At 60.0% G+C, this 17,066-nt stretch overlaps 1 protein-coding gene and 1 long non-coding RNA gene across 5 annotated transcripts in view; one reads left to right on the forward strand and one right to left on the reverse strand.

Annotated features, from left to right (window-relative positions):
- Nucleotides 1–17,066, forward strand: part of ACTN4 (actinin alpha 4) — a 71,137-nt gene that overhangs the window by 52,538 nt on the left and 1,533 nt on the right. Inside the window, exons 8-20 of one of the 4 annotated variants that reach the window (XM_030299469.1) lie at nt 526–611; nt 3,614–3,706; nt 5,339–5,569; nt 6,164–6,311; nt 9,600–9,750; nt 12,272–12,380; nt 12,569–12,709; nt 12,784–12,966; nt 13,074–13,208; nt 13,958–14,137; nt 14,846–14,992; nt 16,221–16,286; nt 16,869–17,027. In XM_030299469.1, coding sequence (XP_030155329.1) covers nt 526–611; nt 3,614–3,706; nt 5,339–5,569; nt 6,164–6,311; nt 9,600–9,750; nt 12,272–12,380; nt 12,569–12,709; nt 12,784–12,966; nt 13,074–13,208; nt 13,958–14,137; nt 14,846–14,992; nt 16,221–16,286; nt 16,869–17,027 — 1,829 coding nt within the window. Of the gene's footprint in view, nt 1–525; nt 612–3,613; nt 3,707–5,338; nt 5,570–6,163; nt 6,312–9,599; nt 9,751–12,271; nt 12,381–12,568; nt 12,710–12,783; nt 12,967–13,073; nt 13,209–13,957; nt 14,138–14,845; nt 14,993–15,832; nt 15,914–16,220; nt 16,287–16,868; nt 17,028–17,066 lie in introns of all 4 variants that reach the window. The other 3 variants (XM_030299470.1, XM_030299468.2, XM_030299466.2) reach the window with 3 other exon arrangements.
- On the reverse strand, nt 14,895–16,243 carry LOC115503332. The gene is made up of 2 exons (XR_003965349.1): nt 16,091–16,243; nt 14,895–15,249 (listed from the first exon to the last, which is right to left on the reverse strand). It is a non-coding gene; the product is annotated as an uncharacterized LOC115503332 (long non-coding RNA).

Raw genomic sequence — 17,066 nt, forward strand, 5'->3', positions numbered from 1 at the left:
TGATGTTTCCAGAAAGATCAGTTAGCTTTTGACCCTTCTAGCCCTAAACCAGTCTTCCTTTTTTTTTTTTTTTTTTAAATTCATTTCTTTACTAGAGAGAAAGAGAACAAGCAAATGGGGGAGCGGCAGAGAGGGAGAGGGAGAGTCCCAAGCAGGCTCTGCGCTGTCAGTGTGCAGAGCCCAAGGCGGGGCTCAAACTCACGAACCATAAGATCATGACCTGAGCCGAAATCAAGAGTCGGATGCTTAACCGATTGAGCTACCCAGACGCCCCTTCCTTTGCCAGTAGCTAGTGTCACAAACCCAGGTCTGGTTAGAAAAGGACTCCACCTGTTCAGACTTCCCTCTTTCCCTCTACAAAACCTCAGCGATACGTGTCCACACAGCCGGAGCCGGGGTTTGGCTTCCAGTCCAGAGCAAGCGCTATTCCTCCCGCATGAGCCTAGGGTCCGGCCCCGGCCGCCCTCCCTGCATCTTTTACTCTCTCCTGCCTCTCTCTCTCTCTTTCTCTCTCTCTCTGCGCAGATATTGTAGGCACTCTGAGGCCAGATGAGAAAGCCATCATGACTTACGTGTCCTGCTTCTACCACGCTTTCTCGGGGGCTCAAAAGGTGAGCTGGGGCGGGAGCACCCCTCGCTGCTGTGCCTGCAGACTTGCCCTCACTGTCCCCCGCATGTCCCCACCACCCACTTGTGGTTGGAGCCCCAGCATGGGGACTGACCTGGGTCGGGTTCTCGTGACTGTGGGCCTCTGGTTCCACCATTAAGCCGGCAGTCCAGTGCGGACACGGCACTGATATTCTCTCCGTGAATACGTTCCCCCCCCCCCCCCTGCCAGGAGGGTGGTGGCGTCCCAGCGGCTCTGGGCGGTCGAATCCCAGCAGAGCTGCGGTGCGGGCACTCGGTTGCCCTGCCCTCTCCGTGATCCACACCCAGCCGCTTGCCCACCGCACTGGCATCTCACTGGGGCTCCTTCCCTCCCAAATGCCCCAGGAAAGGCTTGGCATGAGCAGGTTAGACTCTCAGCCTGTACCTGCCCACCCAGTTTGCCAGGCCCCTGTCCCTGGCGGTCCCGCTGACAGGAGCGGAGCATCAGAAGTGTCTGTTCCCAGCAGTGGCTGTCCGCTTCCATGGGAGAGAGGCCTGCTTGGAGGCCTGTGCACCTGTGTGCCCTCCCCTTGCCTCCTGGTCTCTGGTCTTGGGCAGTAGTATCCTCCCAGTGACTTGATTTTGTGTCACCGATTAGAAATGGGCAGGGAAGAGGAGAAATTAGCTCTTGTTTCTTGAACACTTACTACGTGCTGGCAGTCCTCCAAGGACTCTGCACCTACAGGTTCTGGGACGGTCCTGCACACACCCCCGGGGCGTGGGTGCCAGTATCTTCACTTAAAAGGGGAGGAGACTGAAGTTCAGAGAGGTCACAGGGCAGGGGCTGCACCTGCTATTGCCTGTGGACCCTGCTCTGCCACCTCTTGGCAGTGTGACCTTGGATGGGTCGCTTCCTCAGTTTCCCCATCTGTAGGAGGGTGAAACGAGTGCATGTAGGCACGGGGTGAGTTAAAACAGCGCTGAGCCCCGTAAGTGCTCAGTAAATCATCGGGTGGCTGGAACAGCCTTGCAGGGCCGCCCGTGCCCACCGTGGTCCTTCCAGCCCCGTGGCCAGAAACAGCTTCTCATAGCCTCTCACCACCTACCCACCGTGTGACTGCAGCTCCTGTTTGGCGTGTTCTGCTGGAGGGCAGAGGAGGGGGGTGGGGCGGGCAGCCACGGAAGATTCCAGGACTCACACCCTGACTGACAGCACGTTTGCCACTGGACTCGCCGCTCTGCAGGCCCAAGCCAGCCTCGGCCCACCACATCCCCCCCTTCTGCCCGGACCGCCCTCCTGTGCTCAGAGCCGAGCTCCGCTGTGGTTGGGGCTGGGCAGCCTTGAGGGATTTGTGGGAGTGGACACTGGCAGGAAAGCTCAGGCCAGAGCATTGGGCGTTTTTGAGGCAGCTGGGCCCCTCTTAACGCGAGAAGCTGTTGGATCTGCCCATTCACCAAGGGACGTGCCGCCTCCAGGCTTCTCCAGCGCCGAGTCTGGCTTCCTCCGGCCTGTGTTTACGTCTCAAGACAGCCTTGTGATGCTTTTATTATTGCTTCTTGTCCTCGGGGACTCCATCCTGTCTCTTAAAAGAGTGCTCTCTGGCATTTGTTTTGTTTTATAAATACAAGGTGAACCCCAGGCCTGGCACCAAGCATGACTGTTCCCTCCTGATAGTTTATTTCTAGTCACTAAGCATTTACTCCTTATTCCTTTGTTCACTCACTCATTCATCAACTCTGAGTACCTAAAACATACCAAGCCCTGAGCTGGGTGCCGGGAATTCATCTGTGACGCAGAGCACCGCTGACTAGCAGCTCCTGCCTTCGTGGGTCTGCCCGGCACGGTGGGTCTGAACACGGGGTGCCCGTTGTGTCTCCGAGCCAGCGGTCAGGGACTGACCTCTGGGACTCCCCCCACAAGCTGTGACCTTAGCTCTGCTTCCTGCACTCACCGGGGCTGGATGTTCATCGGCCGAGGCCCCTGTGCACCTCATCTCTGAGGAGCACTGCCTGGGGCTGCTGCTGTGTGTCCTGCGGCGTGACTCACGGTGTGTGCCCGTGTGCGCACACACCAATCTCCGCTGGCCCCCACTCACCTCCCTGCCGGTCCCAGAAGCAGTGTGTGGATGGGAGAGGCTGGGCGTCGGTGCCTGCCGCTCGCGGGTCTGGAGCCATCCCCAAGCCTCTCTGTTTTCCTTCCCCACCACTCTGTAGACCCTCCTCACTATTTCTGTTCCTGTTCTGTTGCCGTTTCAACTTCTCCTCTTGGACCCTTTCTGTGCTTCTTGAAAGGTACCTGGTCTCTCCTCTCCCCGTGTGGCGCCCCCCTTGCTCTCCTTCTTCTCCACTCCTTGCATTCCCTCCCCCTCCCCCCCCCCAAAAAAAAGCAGGACGAGGGAGGACGTTGTCCTGTAGTTCTGAGCAGAGACTGGTCAGTCTCCACCACTCCCTGCCCTCTGGAGCGTGGCTCCCTTCTGCCCCCAGGATTGTGACTTCTGCCCAATGAGCCATCCACACCCACCTCCGAGGGGGGAGTTAGGAAAGGGACACGTGTGCTTTGCCTGTGCACTGACCACGGACTTCTCTGGAGGGCACCATGCAGCTATCCAGTGCTTGGCCTTTCTGCCATGGACCTTCCCACCCAGGGCGAGACTCCAGGGCCAGGCCTAGCTAAGGTCCCCTCCGACACACAAGCCTTACCCAGTCTTCCTCCCTGAGGACCTGTTTATCCACTTCCCCGTAGTGGGAGGGCTTTCCGGCCCTCAGCACCTCCGGGGTCCAGGCTGAGGGGCCCAGCTATCCGGGGAGGGGGTGGTGCCTTAGCAGTAGGGTATGGGGACTCCGGCGGAGCCCTTCAGGACATGGCTGCTCAGGGTGCTGTCTTGCTGGAGCTGTGCTTCTCTCGTTCCTTCCTTGGGGAGTGCTGTGTGGGCTGTGGATGAGCCAGCTTCCAGGGGATGAGCCCATCAGGAGGGAGGGTCACCAGCCCTCAGGCGGCCCTGACTGTGGTCTTCCTCTGCCCCAGGCGGAGACTGCTGCCAACCGGATCTGCAAGGTGCTGGCCGTGAACCAGGAGAATGAGCACCTCATGGAAGATTATGAGAGGCTGGCCAGCGACGTAAGTGCCACTCATCCCGCCCCTGGTGGCCCCACTAGAGCAGGAGGATTGGGTCGCCTCTCGTTACCCTTGGCCGCAGGTCATGTGAAGCTTGCAGAGGGGCGAGCAGGTATGGCAGTGACACTTTCTAGATGAAGCCGGTATGTGACCTTCCAGGCTAGTTTCACAAGGCCTTAAGGATCAGGCTGGCGTGTCACCTTGCTCCCTGGCTCCCTCCGTCTTGAGCTTGGGTTCTTACAGAGGTACTCAAGGAGAGTTCTTGAACACCCCACCAGACACGGTGACAGGACTGGGGCTTGTCGTGGCGGGCCCTGTGCTCTCCACAACCGCCCTGGGAGGAGGGAACTCCTGTTACCCCCTTCTCCAAGCGGAGAAACAGACCCAGAGAGGCTCAGGCACCAGGCATGCGGCTGGTGCAGTAGAGAGCCGGGGTTTGAACCCAGGCAGTCCCACTCCAGAGCCTGAACCCAGAAAGTCAGCTGGGACTGTGGGTGTTTAGTAATTGTCTTCTGGATTCCCTCCTGTGTGTTGAAAATTTCCATATTAAAAAAACAAAAACACTGAAGCTCCCCGAGAGCCATGGTTTGACTGCTCTTCCAGACTAGTGGTTCCCAGACTTTGAAGTTTCATGGATCAGGAATATTTGGAAAAGTATTTGACAGCCAACTATAGCGACCAGCTTTTTGTTTTGCCAAGTTAAGGATATTTTTAAAAGAAAAAGCTAACCAAGGTGCCTGATTGGCTCACTTGGTGGAGTGTGCAACTCTTGATCTTGGGGTTGTGATTCGAGCTCCACGTTGGGTATGCAGATTACTTCAAAAAAAAAATTAAAAAGAAAAAGCTACCATTTGTTACCACCATCCTTTCTATCACCAAGAAAAAGTTAAAAGGTTATATCTTGGGATCCCATCCCTTCCTAAGAAAGGGCATTTGGCTCCTTGCATCAAGATATAAAGACACATAGATAGCTTTTTCCTTGCTTTTTTCTTTTTGCCAGAACTTGGCATTTGGGAACCACTTCTTTTAAGTGTATCTACGGTAGACAATAGCTGGTTTTACTCTTCTAGAATGCCCGGTTTGTTTGCTTGTTTATACCCGGGCCTCACTCTATATGACAGATACAAGCGGCTCATCAAAACACACGTCACTTTTTTTTTTTTTTTTTTTTCAATTTTGCTTTCAAATTGAAAGGCCGTGCCTGGCGCCCTGGCCTCCTTAGAGGAAGCCTGGCATGCGGTGGGCTCTTCCCTTGATGCGCTTACGGCCCACGAACGAGGAGGCAGTGAGACGTCTCTCTCAGACGATGCTGAGCTCACTGAAATGGCGCTAGTGAGGTCATGTGGTGGGAGGTGATGGGAGGGATGCTGGAGTTGAGGCCCCCTTAGATCCGAGAAGAAGGAAGACCGGGAACAACGGCATGAACAGGAAGTAAGCAGAGAACAGCATGGTGGCTCACAGGGGGCGTGCATCCCCGTACTTCCCGGCCGTAGGATCCCAGTGGGGATCAGGGGGAAGCCAGGCTGGGGAGTGGGGATGATCCCCGAGACGGGGCCCCTGAAGACCCATATCCCTTGCACCCGTGCGCGGGGCGAGGCCCTTCCCGGCACCCTGAGGCTTGTCGCGGGCCCACAGCTCCTGGAGTGGATCCGACGTACCATCCCCTGGCTGGAGGACCGCGTGCCGCAGAAGACCATGCAGGAGATGCAGCAGAAGCTGGAGGACTTCCGGGATTACCGGCGCGTCCACAAGCCGCCCAAGGTGCAGGAGAAGTGCCAGCTGGAGATCAACTTCAACACACTGCAGACCAAGCTGCGCCTTAGCAACCGGCCTGCTTTCATGCCCTCCGAGGGCAGGATGGTCTCGGTGAGCGCCCGGGGGGGGGGGGGGGGGGGGGGCGGGGCCCGGGGCCCGGGAGGCACAGCCCAACTCCCAGGCCAGCCTGTGGCCTGCAGAACTGCAGAGGGGCGGCTCTATACCACCCCAGGCTTTTCGCGGGGCCCGCGCTGGCTTTCTTAACTAAGAGGCACAGCCTATGGGGTGCAGGGGTGTGGTAGGGGGCCCGCTTGACCCTTCACCGCGGTCCACCTCCCCCATCACTCCTTAGAATTTTAAACCCACCCCCAAACCCACACCTTATTTTGTGTGGCATTATTTCACTTTGGACCCCCAGTTGGCCATGATTCCAGACCACCATGTGCTCAAGGCCCCTTTTCAGGAGAGGGATGGTATTCAGCGGACAGTCACCGGGCTCTCGTAGCGCCATCCATGGCATTCATTCATTGTCACTTATTCATTTAATGCAAAAACTGGATCGCACCTGCCGTGTGCCGGGGCCCGTCTAGGCATCTGGATACAGCAAAGCAGGGGATAGAGGTGACCCCAGCCCCTTGCTGCTGCCCGCCTTCACCTCAGCATCCCTGGCCCCTTTGTGAGCCCTGTCCTCTCGTGTCCTCGTAGGATATCAATAATGGCTGGCAGCACCTGGAGCAGGCAGAGAAAGGCTACGAGGAGTGGCTGCTGAATGAGATCCGCAGGCTGGAGCGGCTCGACCACCTGGCAGAGAAGTTCCGGCAAAAGGCCTCCATCCACGAGGCCTGGACCGACGGTACGGTCCCCCAGCTCCCTCAGGCACATGCACGCGTGTGCACCCACAGCGCCTCCTGTGTTGTTGGGTCTGTTTGTCAGACCCCCTTTTCCTGCTGCTTGGGGACGAGCCTGTCAGAAATGCCATTTCTGGGTTCACCCGGCCCCAGGCAGCAAGCGACACTTTGGAGCCAGGTCCTCCTTGCCGCCCACCCTCCTCTGGCCTCAGAGATTACTTCCAGGTGGGCCCCTTCCTGGATGATTGGAGGCTGTCATCTAGGAATGCGGCCGAATTTTATGCGACTCCATCGAGAAGTGACCGTATCCCTGTCCACTCTGCCGTGTCCTCCCCGAGGATGGTGGCCGTGCCGGGGCAAGGGAGTGGGCTCTCCCATCCCTGGAAACCTGTGTTCAGATGTTCCGCCCACCTTCCCTCTCCTACTCCTTTGTGACTGTGGACTTCACACTGAAGAGCCCGTGCTGGTTGGGCCTGTGTGCCTGAGCTTGGTCCTTAAGGGCAAGGCCAGGGAGCCGCCTCTCAGTTCTGTTGCCTGAGCTGCAGATAGAGCTTGCTGACCACCTGCACCCCCCCTGGGAGCTCCTTCTCCCCCGCAGCCACCTGTTCCCCGGCTCCAGGTGTGGGATCCCATCGCGTCCCCGGCCCTCGGTCAGGACCCGCACCGTGGTTGAGATCCCGAATCCCGGAGGTCTGAAAGCCTTTGGAAAATGGCCAGTGCCTGGGAAAGCCAAGAGCCGGGACTCATGCCCTCCCACTCTGGCCGCCTCCCTCCCGACTGCGCCCTACCACCACCGGTCTTTCTGGCTGATGTCACGCTTCTTGTGTTGCTCAGTGTGATGTTTCATCCTTCCACCCCCACCGTCCCCCACGAGGCCCTCACTGAGCCTCTGGGGGTCCTCCAGCCCCCATCTACCCAGCTGTGGGGCAGGCGGCCCCGGCACTGGCCAGATGCTGAGATCTCGCTAGAAGCACCCATTCGGAGCCCACCCCGCCCCCGCCGGCCTTCGAGCATGCAACTCTGCGGGATCCGTAGACCTGGGCCTACGTCCCCCGTGTCCCTGGCTGCAGTTCAACTAATGCCCTCCTCACACCAGTGCCGGCCTCCGTTTTCCAGCAGCAGCTGCCAGATCCAGAGCAATACCCTAATCCAGCCTCTGCTGGGGAAAGAATGCGGAGGAGGCGATGAAGAGCCAGCTCGGGCCAGGGGTGCAGGCGCCTCCTTCTGCCTTGCAGAGGCGGGGTCCACGATGAGGGGGGTGTTGTCATTTGGTTCATCCGCTCATTTGTTCATTCATTCGCCTCTTCCTTGAGCACAGCAGCTTCCCAGGTGGGCGAGGTCCCTGCCCAGGGAACTGACGAGCCAGCCGACCCTGGCATTTCTTTAGTCAGGGGGCCCTTGGGCACACAAGTGGGTTTTACAGCATTTTCCCCAGCTGGACTCAGCTCTCTCCTCCTGTCATTATCCGTGTCCTGCATCTCCATTGTCTTCCCACCGGCGCTAGGTGGCTTCCCCGTGGACCTCCCTTGGCCCATGTTATCAGCTCTTCAGTCCCTCACCTGGAGCCGCAGGAGGCTCTGGGAAGATGGTTTCCTGAGGCCGAGGGGTGTGGGTGTGATGGCCCGCCAGAGTTCCTTTCCTGGGAACGACTGGGACTGGCCTTCACTCAAAGGAGAAGTTGGCTCAGCCCCTAGCCAGGGCCCAACTGGTTCAGCGGCCTCCACACGCCCCTGTCGCACCCCTGCCTCCCCGCAGGCGCTTTGGCATCTGGCCTTCCGCCTCGCGTCAGCCTGGAGCCCCCAGGCGGGCTTGCCCACTCTCGTTCCCAAGACCTGAAGCTTCTGTCCCCTGAACCACTCGATTGTGCAACACGGGAGGACAGACTGACCTCCTGGCCCCTCTGTACTCCTGGGATCCAGCGGTAGCGGCCTTCTTTCCCCGGAGGGATGGGCCCAGAGAGCGGGTTGAGCCACCATCATTCTGTGCCTCCCTCACCACCCGCCACAGCCTGCCGGGGCAAGGGTCCAGGTGGATGCTTTGCAGAGGGTTTTGGATTCTCTGGGGGAAAAGATAAAAATGAGCCCCTGGGTCCCTACTGTGGCTTCCCCTTGGCCTGAATCCAAGGCATCCATGGCCCCAGGCCATTCCTCCCGGATCCCCCCCCCCCCCCCGCCCGTGCACCCCTTGCCAGCTCTGTTGCAGAAACTCTGCTGAGGCAGAGAAGCGGTAACCTACTATTTGTGGTTCCCACCCTTGGGAGACAGCAGTTTGGGGAAGGGAATTGCAAGCTTGCCTTTGTGGCTAAGCCTCCTGCCCCAGCGCCAGGCCCTGTCCTCGGGGTAGAGGAGATGCGATGGTGCTGGTTCGGCACCCGCCCTTCCCAAACGTCACCTCACTGAGATTTGAGACTGGACACCGCCGTCGGCCCCATTTTACAGATGAGGGGACAGGTGGGGAAAGGCCACGTGCCGTTCCTCCGCTCTGCGTTGCCGCTCTGGTGCCAAGCTGAGTGAGGAGTGGGGTCTCTGAGCTGCCACTCCAGGGGTACCCCGAGGTGGCTTGCCTGAAGCAGAACACCTTGAGGAGCCAGGGGTCCCAGTCACCTTCCCAGGCTGGCATTCCGCTCCCCCCACGTCTGCGATACCGCACCGCACCGCGCTTGCAGGGCTTGCTTACTTGAGCTTCTGTCCTGGGGTATGTAATTAGCCAGGCTCCAGGACTAATAACAGTGTTCCTCTCTTCCTTCAAAGGGCCTGACAATGGGCCCCACCTCACTGCACACAGAAGGCCCGTGGGATGGCATAGGACCCCACCCCGAGGGAGCCTGGCCTCTAAGTGCCAGGGGGCAGGCACAAGGGGTGGGGCCCCTGGAGAACTCTGACACTCTCACACTTGCCCTTCCCTCGCTCTGCTGAGGCCTGGGCTGCACCCCTGCCGCCTCTCTAGATGTCGGCCCTCCACAGATGGGTCCACCTTGCCAGCCGTGGGAACACTGTCCAGTTCTGGTCCACCAATAAAGGGCCCTAAGTTCGGAGCACGCAGGTTGGATTGGGATATCTGTCTCAGACCCACTGGCCCCACAGTGTCTCCTAGCTCCGTCCAGGATATACTTGGGCTTAGAGATCCCTTGAAAAGGCAAGGAAAAAGGTTCTGGAAGTTTCTAGCCTTCACAACCATCCCCAGTGAGGCAGGATGTAAGGTCCGTACCCCGTTTCCTTCCCTGTGGTCAGACGACCCTCTGGACTCCCACTGCCCTGTTGTCCAAACACCTCCTGCTGTCTGCCCCACCCCAGGAAAGGAGGCCATGCTGAAGCATCGGGACTACGAGACGGCCACCCTGTCAGACATCAAAGCCCTCATCCGAAAGCACGAGGCCTTCGAGAGCGACCTGGCCGCACACCAGGACCGCGTGGAGCAGATCGCAGCAATTGCCCAAGAGCTCAAGTATGTGTGGCCCGTCGTGTCCCTGCCCCACTGTGGGGGCAGCGTCCCGAGGTCCAGCCCTCTCCACCCCCACCGTCTCGTTTCAGATGTCAGGGAAGGGCCTTAAGGGATGATGCCCACCTTGTCTTAACCCCAGATGAGGAAAGTGGGACCTGTATTCTCAGGCAGAAGGTCTCTGAGCCCTTTCCTGATTGCTTAGGCTGTAGTAGTCCCTGAGACTCTACCTTTTGCCTGCCACACCAACCAGGACCCCCGCCCCCGCCCCCACCCCCTGATGTGGTGGGCGGCCTAGCCCCCGCTGTTGCCACCCGCTCCTCCCTAAGGGGACTGGTCTGCACAGAGAGCCCATTGTTCTGCCCGGCCCCTTTCCTCTCTCGCTCAGAATACACTTATTGTGCGAGCTTCCAGGCAGCCGGGTTCTTTGCCCTCCGTTCCCCGCCCCAGTCAGATAAACTTGTGCACACAATTAGTACACTGAACCTCCAGAGCCGGTGAATGGAGCCTTATTCCACCAGCACAGCGGCCAACGGCAGGGACGGCCCAGGGAGCGGGAGGCCGAGGCCATTACTTCATGGAAAATCTGCAGGCCCTGGAGGGGCGGCAAGGCTCCCAAAATAGCCGTCTGCTCAAAAATAGGATGCTTGGCTGGAGCTGCCCTTTCCGCAGACACCCCCACCCTGCCGGTCATCCCTAAAGTTCTGCTTGCTCCTATGAGGCCAGCAGTGGTGCCTGGTGGAGCCCCTCGCCAGGCAGGGCCTGTTTCCTCCCTGACTCGCGCCCTCAGCACTGCCCAGTTGCTTTGAGGGTTCCCCATTTGCTCACTCGTGAGGCCTTCACCATACTGGGAAGACACAGTCTCTATTGGTCACTATTAGGGGCACCCCTAGGGGTCTTGCAGCCTCTTCTAGGGTTGAGCCTCTGTCCCTGGCACACCCAGGTCGAGGAGAGTGAGGTCACATGCGAGACGCTCATAGGGGTCACAGGAGGTGGGCGTGTTCCACCACTGACAGGCGAGCTCCTAGAAGCTGGTGGGAAACAGTCTTGGAGTAAGTCCGTGGGCACCGAGAACGCTGTGTGGGACCTGTTACCCAGAGCCAGAGCCGGGGAGCAGGTGGTCACTGAGACAGCTTTTCTGGACCGTGGTGGCCCTGGACTGTTTGGGGTGCTGTCTGTTTCCCCCCGAAGATGAGTCAGAGAGCCAAGTGCTGGCCAGGGTGAGCCTGGACAGACAGCCTGGCTGAGCGTTGGTTAATAACAGCAACAAAAACTCAGAGCACTCAGCGCTCTACACGCACCGGCTCGTGTAATCCTTCAGCAGCCCCATGTTATGGAAGGGGAACTGAGGCACAGAGAGGCCGAGAGACTTGCCCAAGGTCACACTGCTGGGGAGTAGTTGAGACAGGACCAGAGCTCAGGCTGCCTACCCCTCTGTGGAGCACAGCCTTGCTGCCCCTCCTAGCCCCTTCTGGCCCCTGTGTCCCATCTGCCTATCAGAGTCACCAGACGGTCCCCAGCCCCATCCCATGTCCTGTTCCTCCCAAAGTCGTTCCCTGCTGCCCACCCCTCATCAAGCCCCCAAGGTTTTGCCTGTACCCCGACTCCCTGGGAACCTCCCACTAAGAGGATCCGGTTCTGGAGCCCAGAGACTGATGGGAGGGGCAGGAGGCCATGCTGGTGGCTGAGGGGCCAAGGACTATTGTGACAGTCCACGTTTTTCTTAGGTATGTTACTAGTTGCTTAGAATGACATCGCAGGCTCATTATCCATTTTTTCTTAGTGCCCATTAAAATAAAATAAATCCCTTTAGGGGAGCCTGGGTGGTTCAGTTGGTTAAGCATCTGACTCTTGGTTTCAGCTTAGGATTTCAGCAGCACTGACAGTACAGAGCCTGCTTGGGATTTCTCTCTCTCTGTCCCTCCCCAGGTCTTTCTCTCTCTCTCAAAATAAATAACCAAAAAGATTTTTTTAAATGAATAAACCCCTTTAACATCGCTGTTGCTACATTTACCTACTGGGTACCAGGGACTGCTCTCAGCACTTTATGTGCACTGGGTAACTGGATCTCCACGGTATCCCCACGCCTGTTTCACAGATGGGAAAACTGAGGTATCCAGAATAGGGAATTCACGCATCCGCGGTCACACAAGTAGAAAATCAAAGAGCCGGGATTCAAACCGAGGGAATTTGGCACCCATCCTTTAACCAGCGTGCTCTGCTAGACTTTTTTAAGCAAACAAAGCAATTAGATACAAGCTTCGTTGAGGGCCACACTTTGGGGGCCTCTGCATTAGTGTGTAGTAAGCCCTCCACCCCCACCCCTGCTGCCCCTCTGTTACCCCCTCCTACATTCCTCCTACCTGGGGAGGGGCATGGGCTAGCGGGGTCATTGAAGACCGATCACCTTAAATGTTCGTGTCCCCCGGCGCCAGGGGGAGGGCAGGACCCAGCACAGCCTTGACTGCCCCCTGCTGGGTGTCATCGCCCATGCTTTTCCTCCACCCCCCCACCCCCACCCCCGCAGTGAGTTGGACTACTATGACTCCCACAATGTCAACACCCGGTGCCAGAAGATCTGCGACCAGTGGGACGCCCTTGGCTCTCTGACCCACAGCCGCAGGGAAGCCCTGGAGGTGAGGAGGGGCGACGTCCCCCGTGGAGCCCCGTGCCCCGAGACTCTCAGGACTGGGGGAGGCTGTGGGCAATGCCTGGACTCTTGAGCTTCCCCTGATGCTCCCTGAGGGAATATTCTCTGACCCTTTGGGGCCCTCGACCACCATCCACCCGCTCACCTCTGTCCCTTCCCTGCCCCGTATACCAGAAAACAGAGAAGCAGCTGGAGACCATTGACCAGCTGCATCTGGAGTATGCCAAGCGGGCAGCCCCCTTCAACAACTGGATGGAGAGTGCCATGGAGGACCTGCAGGACATGTTCATTGTCCACACCATCGAGGAGATCGAGGTCCGCTCCCACCCGCGCTTCTTGTGGGACTTCCAAGGGCCCGGGCTGCCCCTCACTCCTCCTTCTCCTTCCAGGGCCTGATCTCCGCCCACGACCAGTTCAAGTCGACACTGCCAGATGCCGACAGGGAGCGGGAGGCCATCCTGGCCATCCACAAGGAGGCCCAGAGGATCGCCGAGAGCAACCACATCAAACTGTCGGGCAGTAACCCCTATACCACCGTCACCCCGCAGATCATCAACTCCAAGTGGGAGAAGGTGGGCAGGCTCGCTGGTGGGACCAGGGCAGGGCTGGCCGGGTGAGGGCCCCCCCCCCCGCCGCCCCCTGCCGACTGCTGGTGCTCACACCCCCCGCCCTCCCCCAGGTGCAACAGCTGGTGCCCAAGCGGGACCACGCCCTCCTAGAGGAGCAGAGCAAGCAGCAGTCCAACGAGCACCTCCGCCGCCAGTTCGCCAGCCAGGCCAACGTCGTGGGGCCCTGGATCCAGACCAAGATGGAGGTGAGGAGCCGGCGCCCCTCACAGCAGGTCCCCGGGGCTCCCTGGTGGGTCTGCCGGGGCTCCTGCTCCGGGAGCGACAGCAGCCTCAGGATTGGGAGAGTCAGTGATTTCTTTGCTGGAAGTGGCAGCACCAGCCAGAGGGAATCCTGGTGGAGGAGGCAGGTGGAGGAGGGTTTGAGCCTCGGCCCTGCCCTGCCCGCTGACCAGGAGGTCAGGTACAATGTAACTTTTCCTTGGTGTTCTCATCTCCGAAAGGGGGTGGAAACAGCCCTGGCACTGCCTCAGCAGATGCTTAGGGCGCTGCTCCGTGGTGGCCCCGTTACGAGCACTGGTGTCTCGGGCTGGGCGGTCCGAGCACAGACCTCTATGGCGGGCTCACCAGTGACCCTTGGGTCCCGGCCCAGGGAGCCTGTAATGATGCTGACGGCAGCTCTGGGTGTGCCTGGTGTGCCTTCCGAGTGCTCACCGCACACCAGGCACCATGCTGGGAGGGGGCTGCGTGGCCACCGTGGGAACTCACGCTTCAGGTACTCGTGCTCAGAAGCACAGATTCTGAAGCCGGCCGGGCCCGGGTCCAGATCCTGCCCCTGCCTCTCACTGTGAACAGTTGCCATCTTTGGGCCTCACAGGGAGTCGAGGGAGTGCGGAGGTTGGGCATGGCGAGCCTTGGTCCAGAAACCGCCCCCGGGGCCGGTCGTGGCCGAGCGTCCGGTAGCCTCCCCGACCCAGCAGCACCCCGTCCCATGCAGGAGATCGGGCGCATCTCCATCGAGATGAACGGGACCCTGGAGGACCAGCTGAACCACCTGAAGCGCTACGAGCGCAGCATCGTGGACTACAAGCCGAATCTGGACCTGCTCGAGCAACAGCACCAGCTCATCCAGGAGGCGCTCATCTTCGACAACAAGCACACCAACTACACCATGGAGGTAGGCCCGCCGGCCGCGCGGCCCAGGCCTTTATTCCAGACAGTTTTGCTCAGTAGAAAAGACGTCTGCCACTTTTTCTCTCTCCTTTTTCTCTGACCGAAAACACTAGATCAAGTGTGTACACATTTTTAAAAAATCAGTTTCCCACAATTCTTCCGTCACCATGACAACACGGCCTCAGGACCCCCCCTGGAAGAGCCGGGAGGGGAGCACCTGCCCCACTGTGAGCTCAGCAGTTTTGTTCTATCCAGTCGGCGCGTGCACCCGCTTGCCGTGCCCGGGTTGAAGCGTCAGCCTCTTGGTAGCCTGAGCTTGTCCACGGTGACACTTTACACCGTGAAAACGCACAGATCAGAGAAACCCGGTGTTTCCCCAGAAAGCTGGTTAAACGCTGCCCACCATACCTCTGCGGCTTCCACGTGGATGCCGCACAGGTACTGGGCCCTGACCCTCACTGCTTCCGTCACAGGAGGACCCCAGCGCTTGGCAGGGGCACGGGGCGGTGCCGGGCCGGTATCCCCATGTGCACACGCGGTGCGCAGGAGAGCCTGGGGCTGGGGGCGTTTGGGAGAGCCAGGGCCAGCCCACCTCCGGGCCGCACGCCCTGTGTGAGGAGGGCTGGGTTCCAAGCCCCTGGCGGCCGCGGCTGCGGTAGACTTGGAGGCCGCCCCGGCCTGAGCCGTGGTCATCCCCTCGCCCCACCCCCAGCACATCCGCGTGGGCTGGGAGCAGCTGCTCACCACCATCGCCCGCACCATCAACGAGGTGGAGAACCAGATCCTCACCCGCGATGCCAAGGGCATCAGCCAGGAGCAGATGCAGGAGTTCCGGGCGTCCTTCAACCACTTCGACAAGGTGAGCGGTTTCCTCTGCCCCTGGCGTCTTCCCTCCATGCTGTCGTCGTCCCATCCTGCCCCCACCGTCTCTGCATCTGTCCGTTCACCTCACAGTGCTGAGTACCAGTCACCACTCAGCGGGCTGGCAGGGCCCTGGCCGGCAGAGGGGGTGCAGGGGTGCGTCACCTTGACCCACAGCCTAGGTAGGGTTCCTCAGGATGAGGAAGGGGGGGGGGGTCCCAAGTCCTGGCCCCGGGGCCGTGCGTCCTCGCCAACCTGCCGATGAGACCCTGGGATGGACTCGGTCCCGGCACACCCGAGATCTGAGACCTGACCGTGCACCTGGCCCCCGCACACACAGGGCATTCTGAAAATTCAGGTCTGGTCTGGCAGGCCCGCTAGGAAGGCCCTGAGCGCCTGAGTTGGCTGCAGTCCCCACCCGCCCTGCTGGGCCCCGCGCATCACGAGGTGCACGCTCAGCTCTGCACTGTCTGGCGGGGACCTGGTGTCCCAAGCAGGATGGAGTGTAATCTTTTTCTCCCACCCCAAATCCCGGAGGCCAGGAGAGAGCCCTGTTCCCCCGCCAGGAGCCCCAGGACTCAGTGTTCAGTTCTGTACCACTCAGCTCCCACCCCTGCTCTGGCCGAGGCCTTGGGCAGAGGCCTCTGACCGCCCTCCCCCCGCTCCACCGTCCCTGGCCATCACCTTGTCCATGTCACCTCTAACTCTGTGTTTCCCCCCCGATGTGTTCCCCTCCCCCCGCCCTCTGCATGTGACCCTGGCCCCTCTCCCCGCGTCTCCTTGCCGGCCTGGTCTCCACACCGCCCCTCGCACACACCCGCCTTCGGACGCCCGGCAGGACCACGGCGGGGCGCTGGGGCCGGAGGAGTTCAAGGCCTGCCTCATCAGCCTGGGCTACGACGTGGAAAATGACCGGCAGGTACGCGCCCCCCTGGGCCCCAGTGGACTGTGGCATTAACTGCTCTTCTCTCTCTCTCTCCTTCTCTCTGTCTCCCCCCTCCCTCTCGCCACTCCACCCCTTGCCACGTGTGTGCCATTTCACCGGCTCTCTTGCCTCCTCCCTGCCCTGTGTCTCTCTGGACACCTTCCCCCTTACCTGGTCTCTCGGGGCCACCTCTGTCTCCCCGGCTCCCGCCACTGTCCTGTTTCCCTGCTGTGCACATGGGGCGGCCCCTCTTGCCTACTCTGGGCCTGGCCTCCTCTGCTGTCCCTGCGTCCTCGAGCAGAAGCAGACAGGCAGCATGGACTCCGATGACTTCAGGGCTCTGCTTATCTCCACAGGATACAGCCTGGTATGCAGCCTCTGCCTCCCCCTCGCTGCTGTGCCTCTCCTCCCCCACTCCTCTACCCCCTCTTCTCTGCGCAGCCTCCCCCCTCCTCCTCACCGCCTCCAGAGTTTCCGTGTCCTCGGGGACACTCCCCCACCAGAGCAGCGCGGCCTCACCGCCTCCTCCTCTGCTGCCTCTGCTGGGCTGGGGTCTCTCCGATGACTCCCTGAGCTGCCCACCTCCTTTTCTGGAAGTCTCCGGAGAGAGGAGGTCAGGCCTCTGGCTCTCTCCCCTTTTTCCTTCTCTTTCTTTCTTTCTTTCTTCCCTACCCTCCAGAGCTAAGTCGTGAGCCTAGGGCTGAGGAGCAGTAGACTTGTTTGATCCATTCCCCAACTCCCACTTCCCAAAAACGTGGGTGGGGAGGACAGAGGGAGCGTATCCCCAGTCTGGGCGAGTGGGCCCTTGGCCTGGGGAGCCAGAACCCGTGGAGGCGGGCTGATGGCACGGGCTGACAGCAGGTGGCCCTGCTCTCCTGGCTCCGTTCCACTAGGCCGGGCCCTGCCCCGCTCCAATGCAGCCTGTCCCCCACCCGACTCCCCCTTGCAGGGTGACGCTGAGTTCAACCGCATCATGAGTGTGGTTGACCCCAACCACAGCGGCCTCGTGACCTTCCAAGCCTTCATTGACTTCATGTCAAGGGAGACCACCGACACAGACACGGCCGACCAAGTCATTGCCTCCTTCAAGGTCCTGGCAGGGGACAAGGTAAGCAGGAAAGGAAACCCCGGGGGCACCTGGGCTCCC

This window comes from Lynx canadensis, chromosome E2, assembly GCF_007474595.2.
Source record: "Lynx canadensis isolate LIC74 chromosome E2, mLynCan4.pri.v2, whole genome shotgun sequence".
NCBI classification, from domain to species: domain Eukaryota; kingdom Metazoa; phylum Chordata; class Mammalia; order Carnivora; family Felidae; genus Lynx; species Lynx canadensis.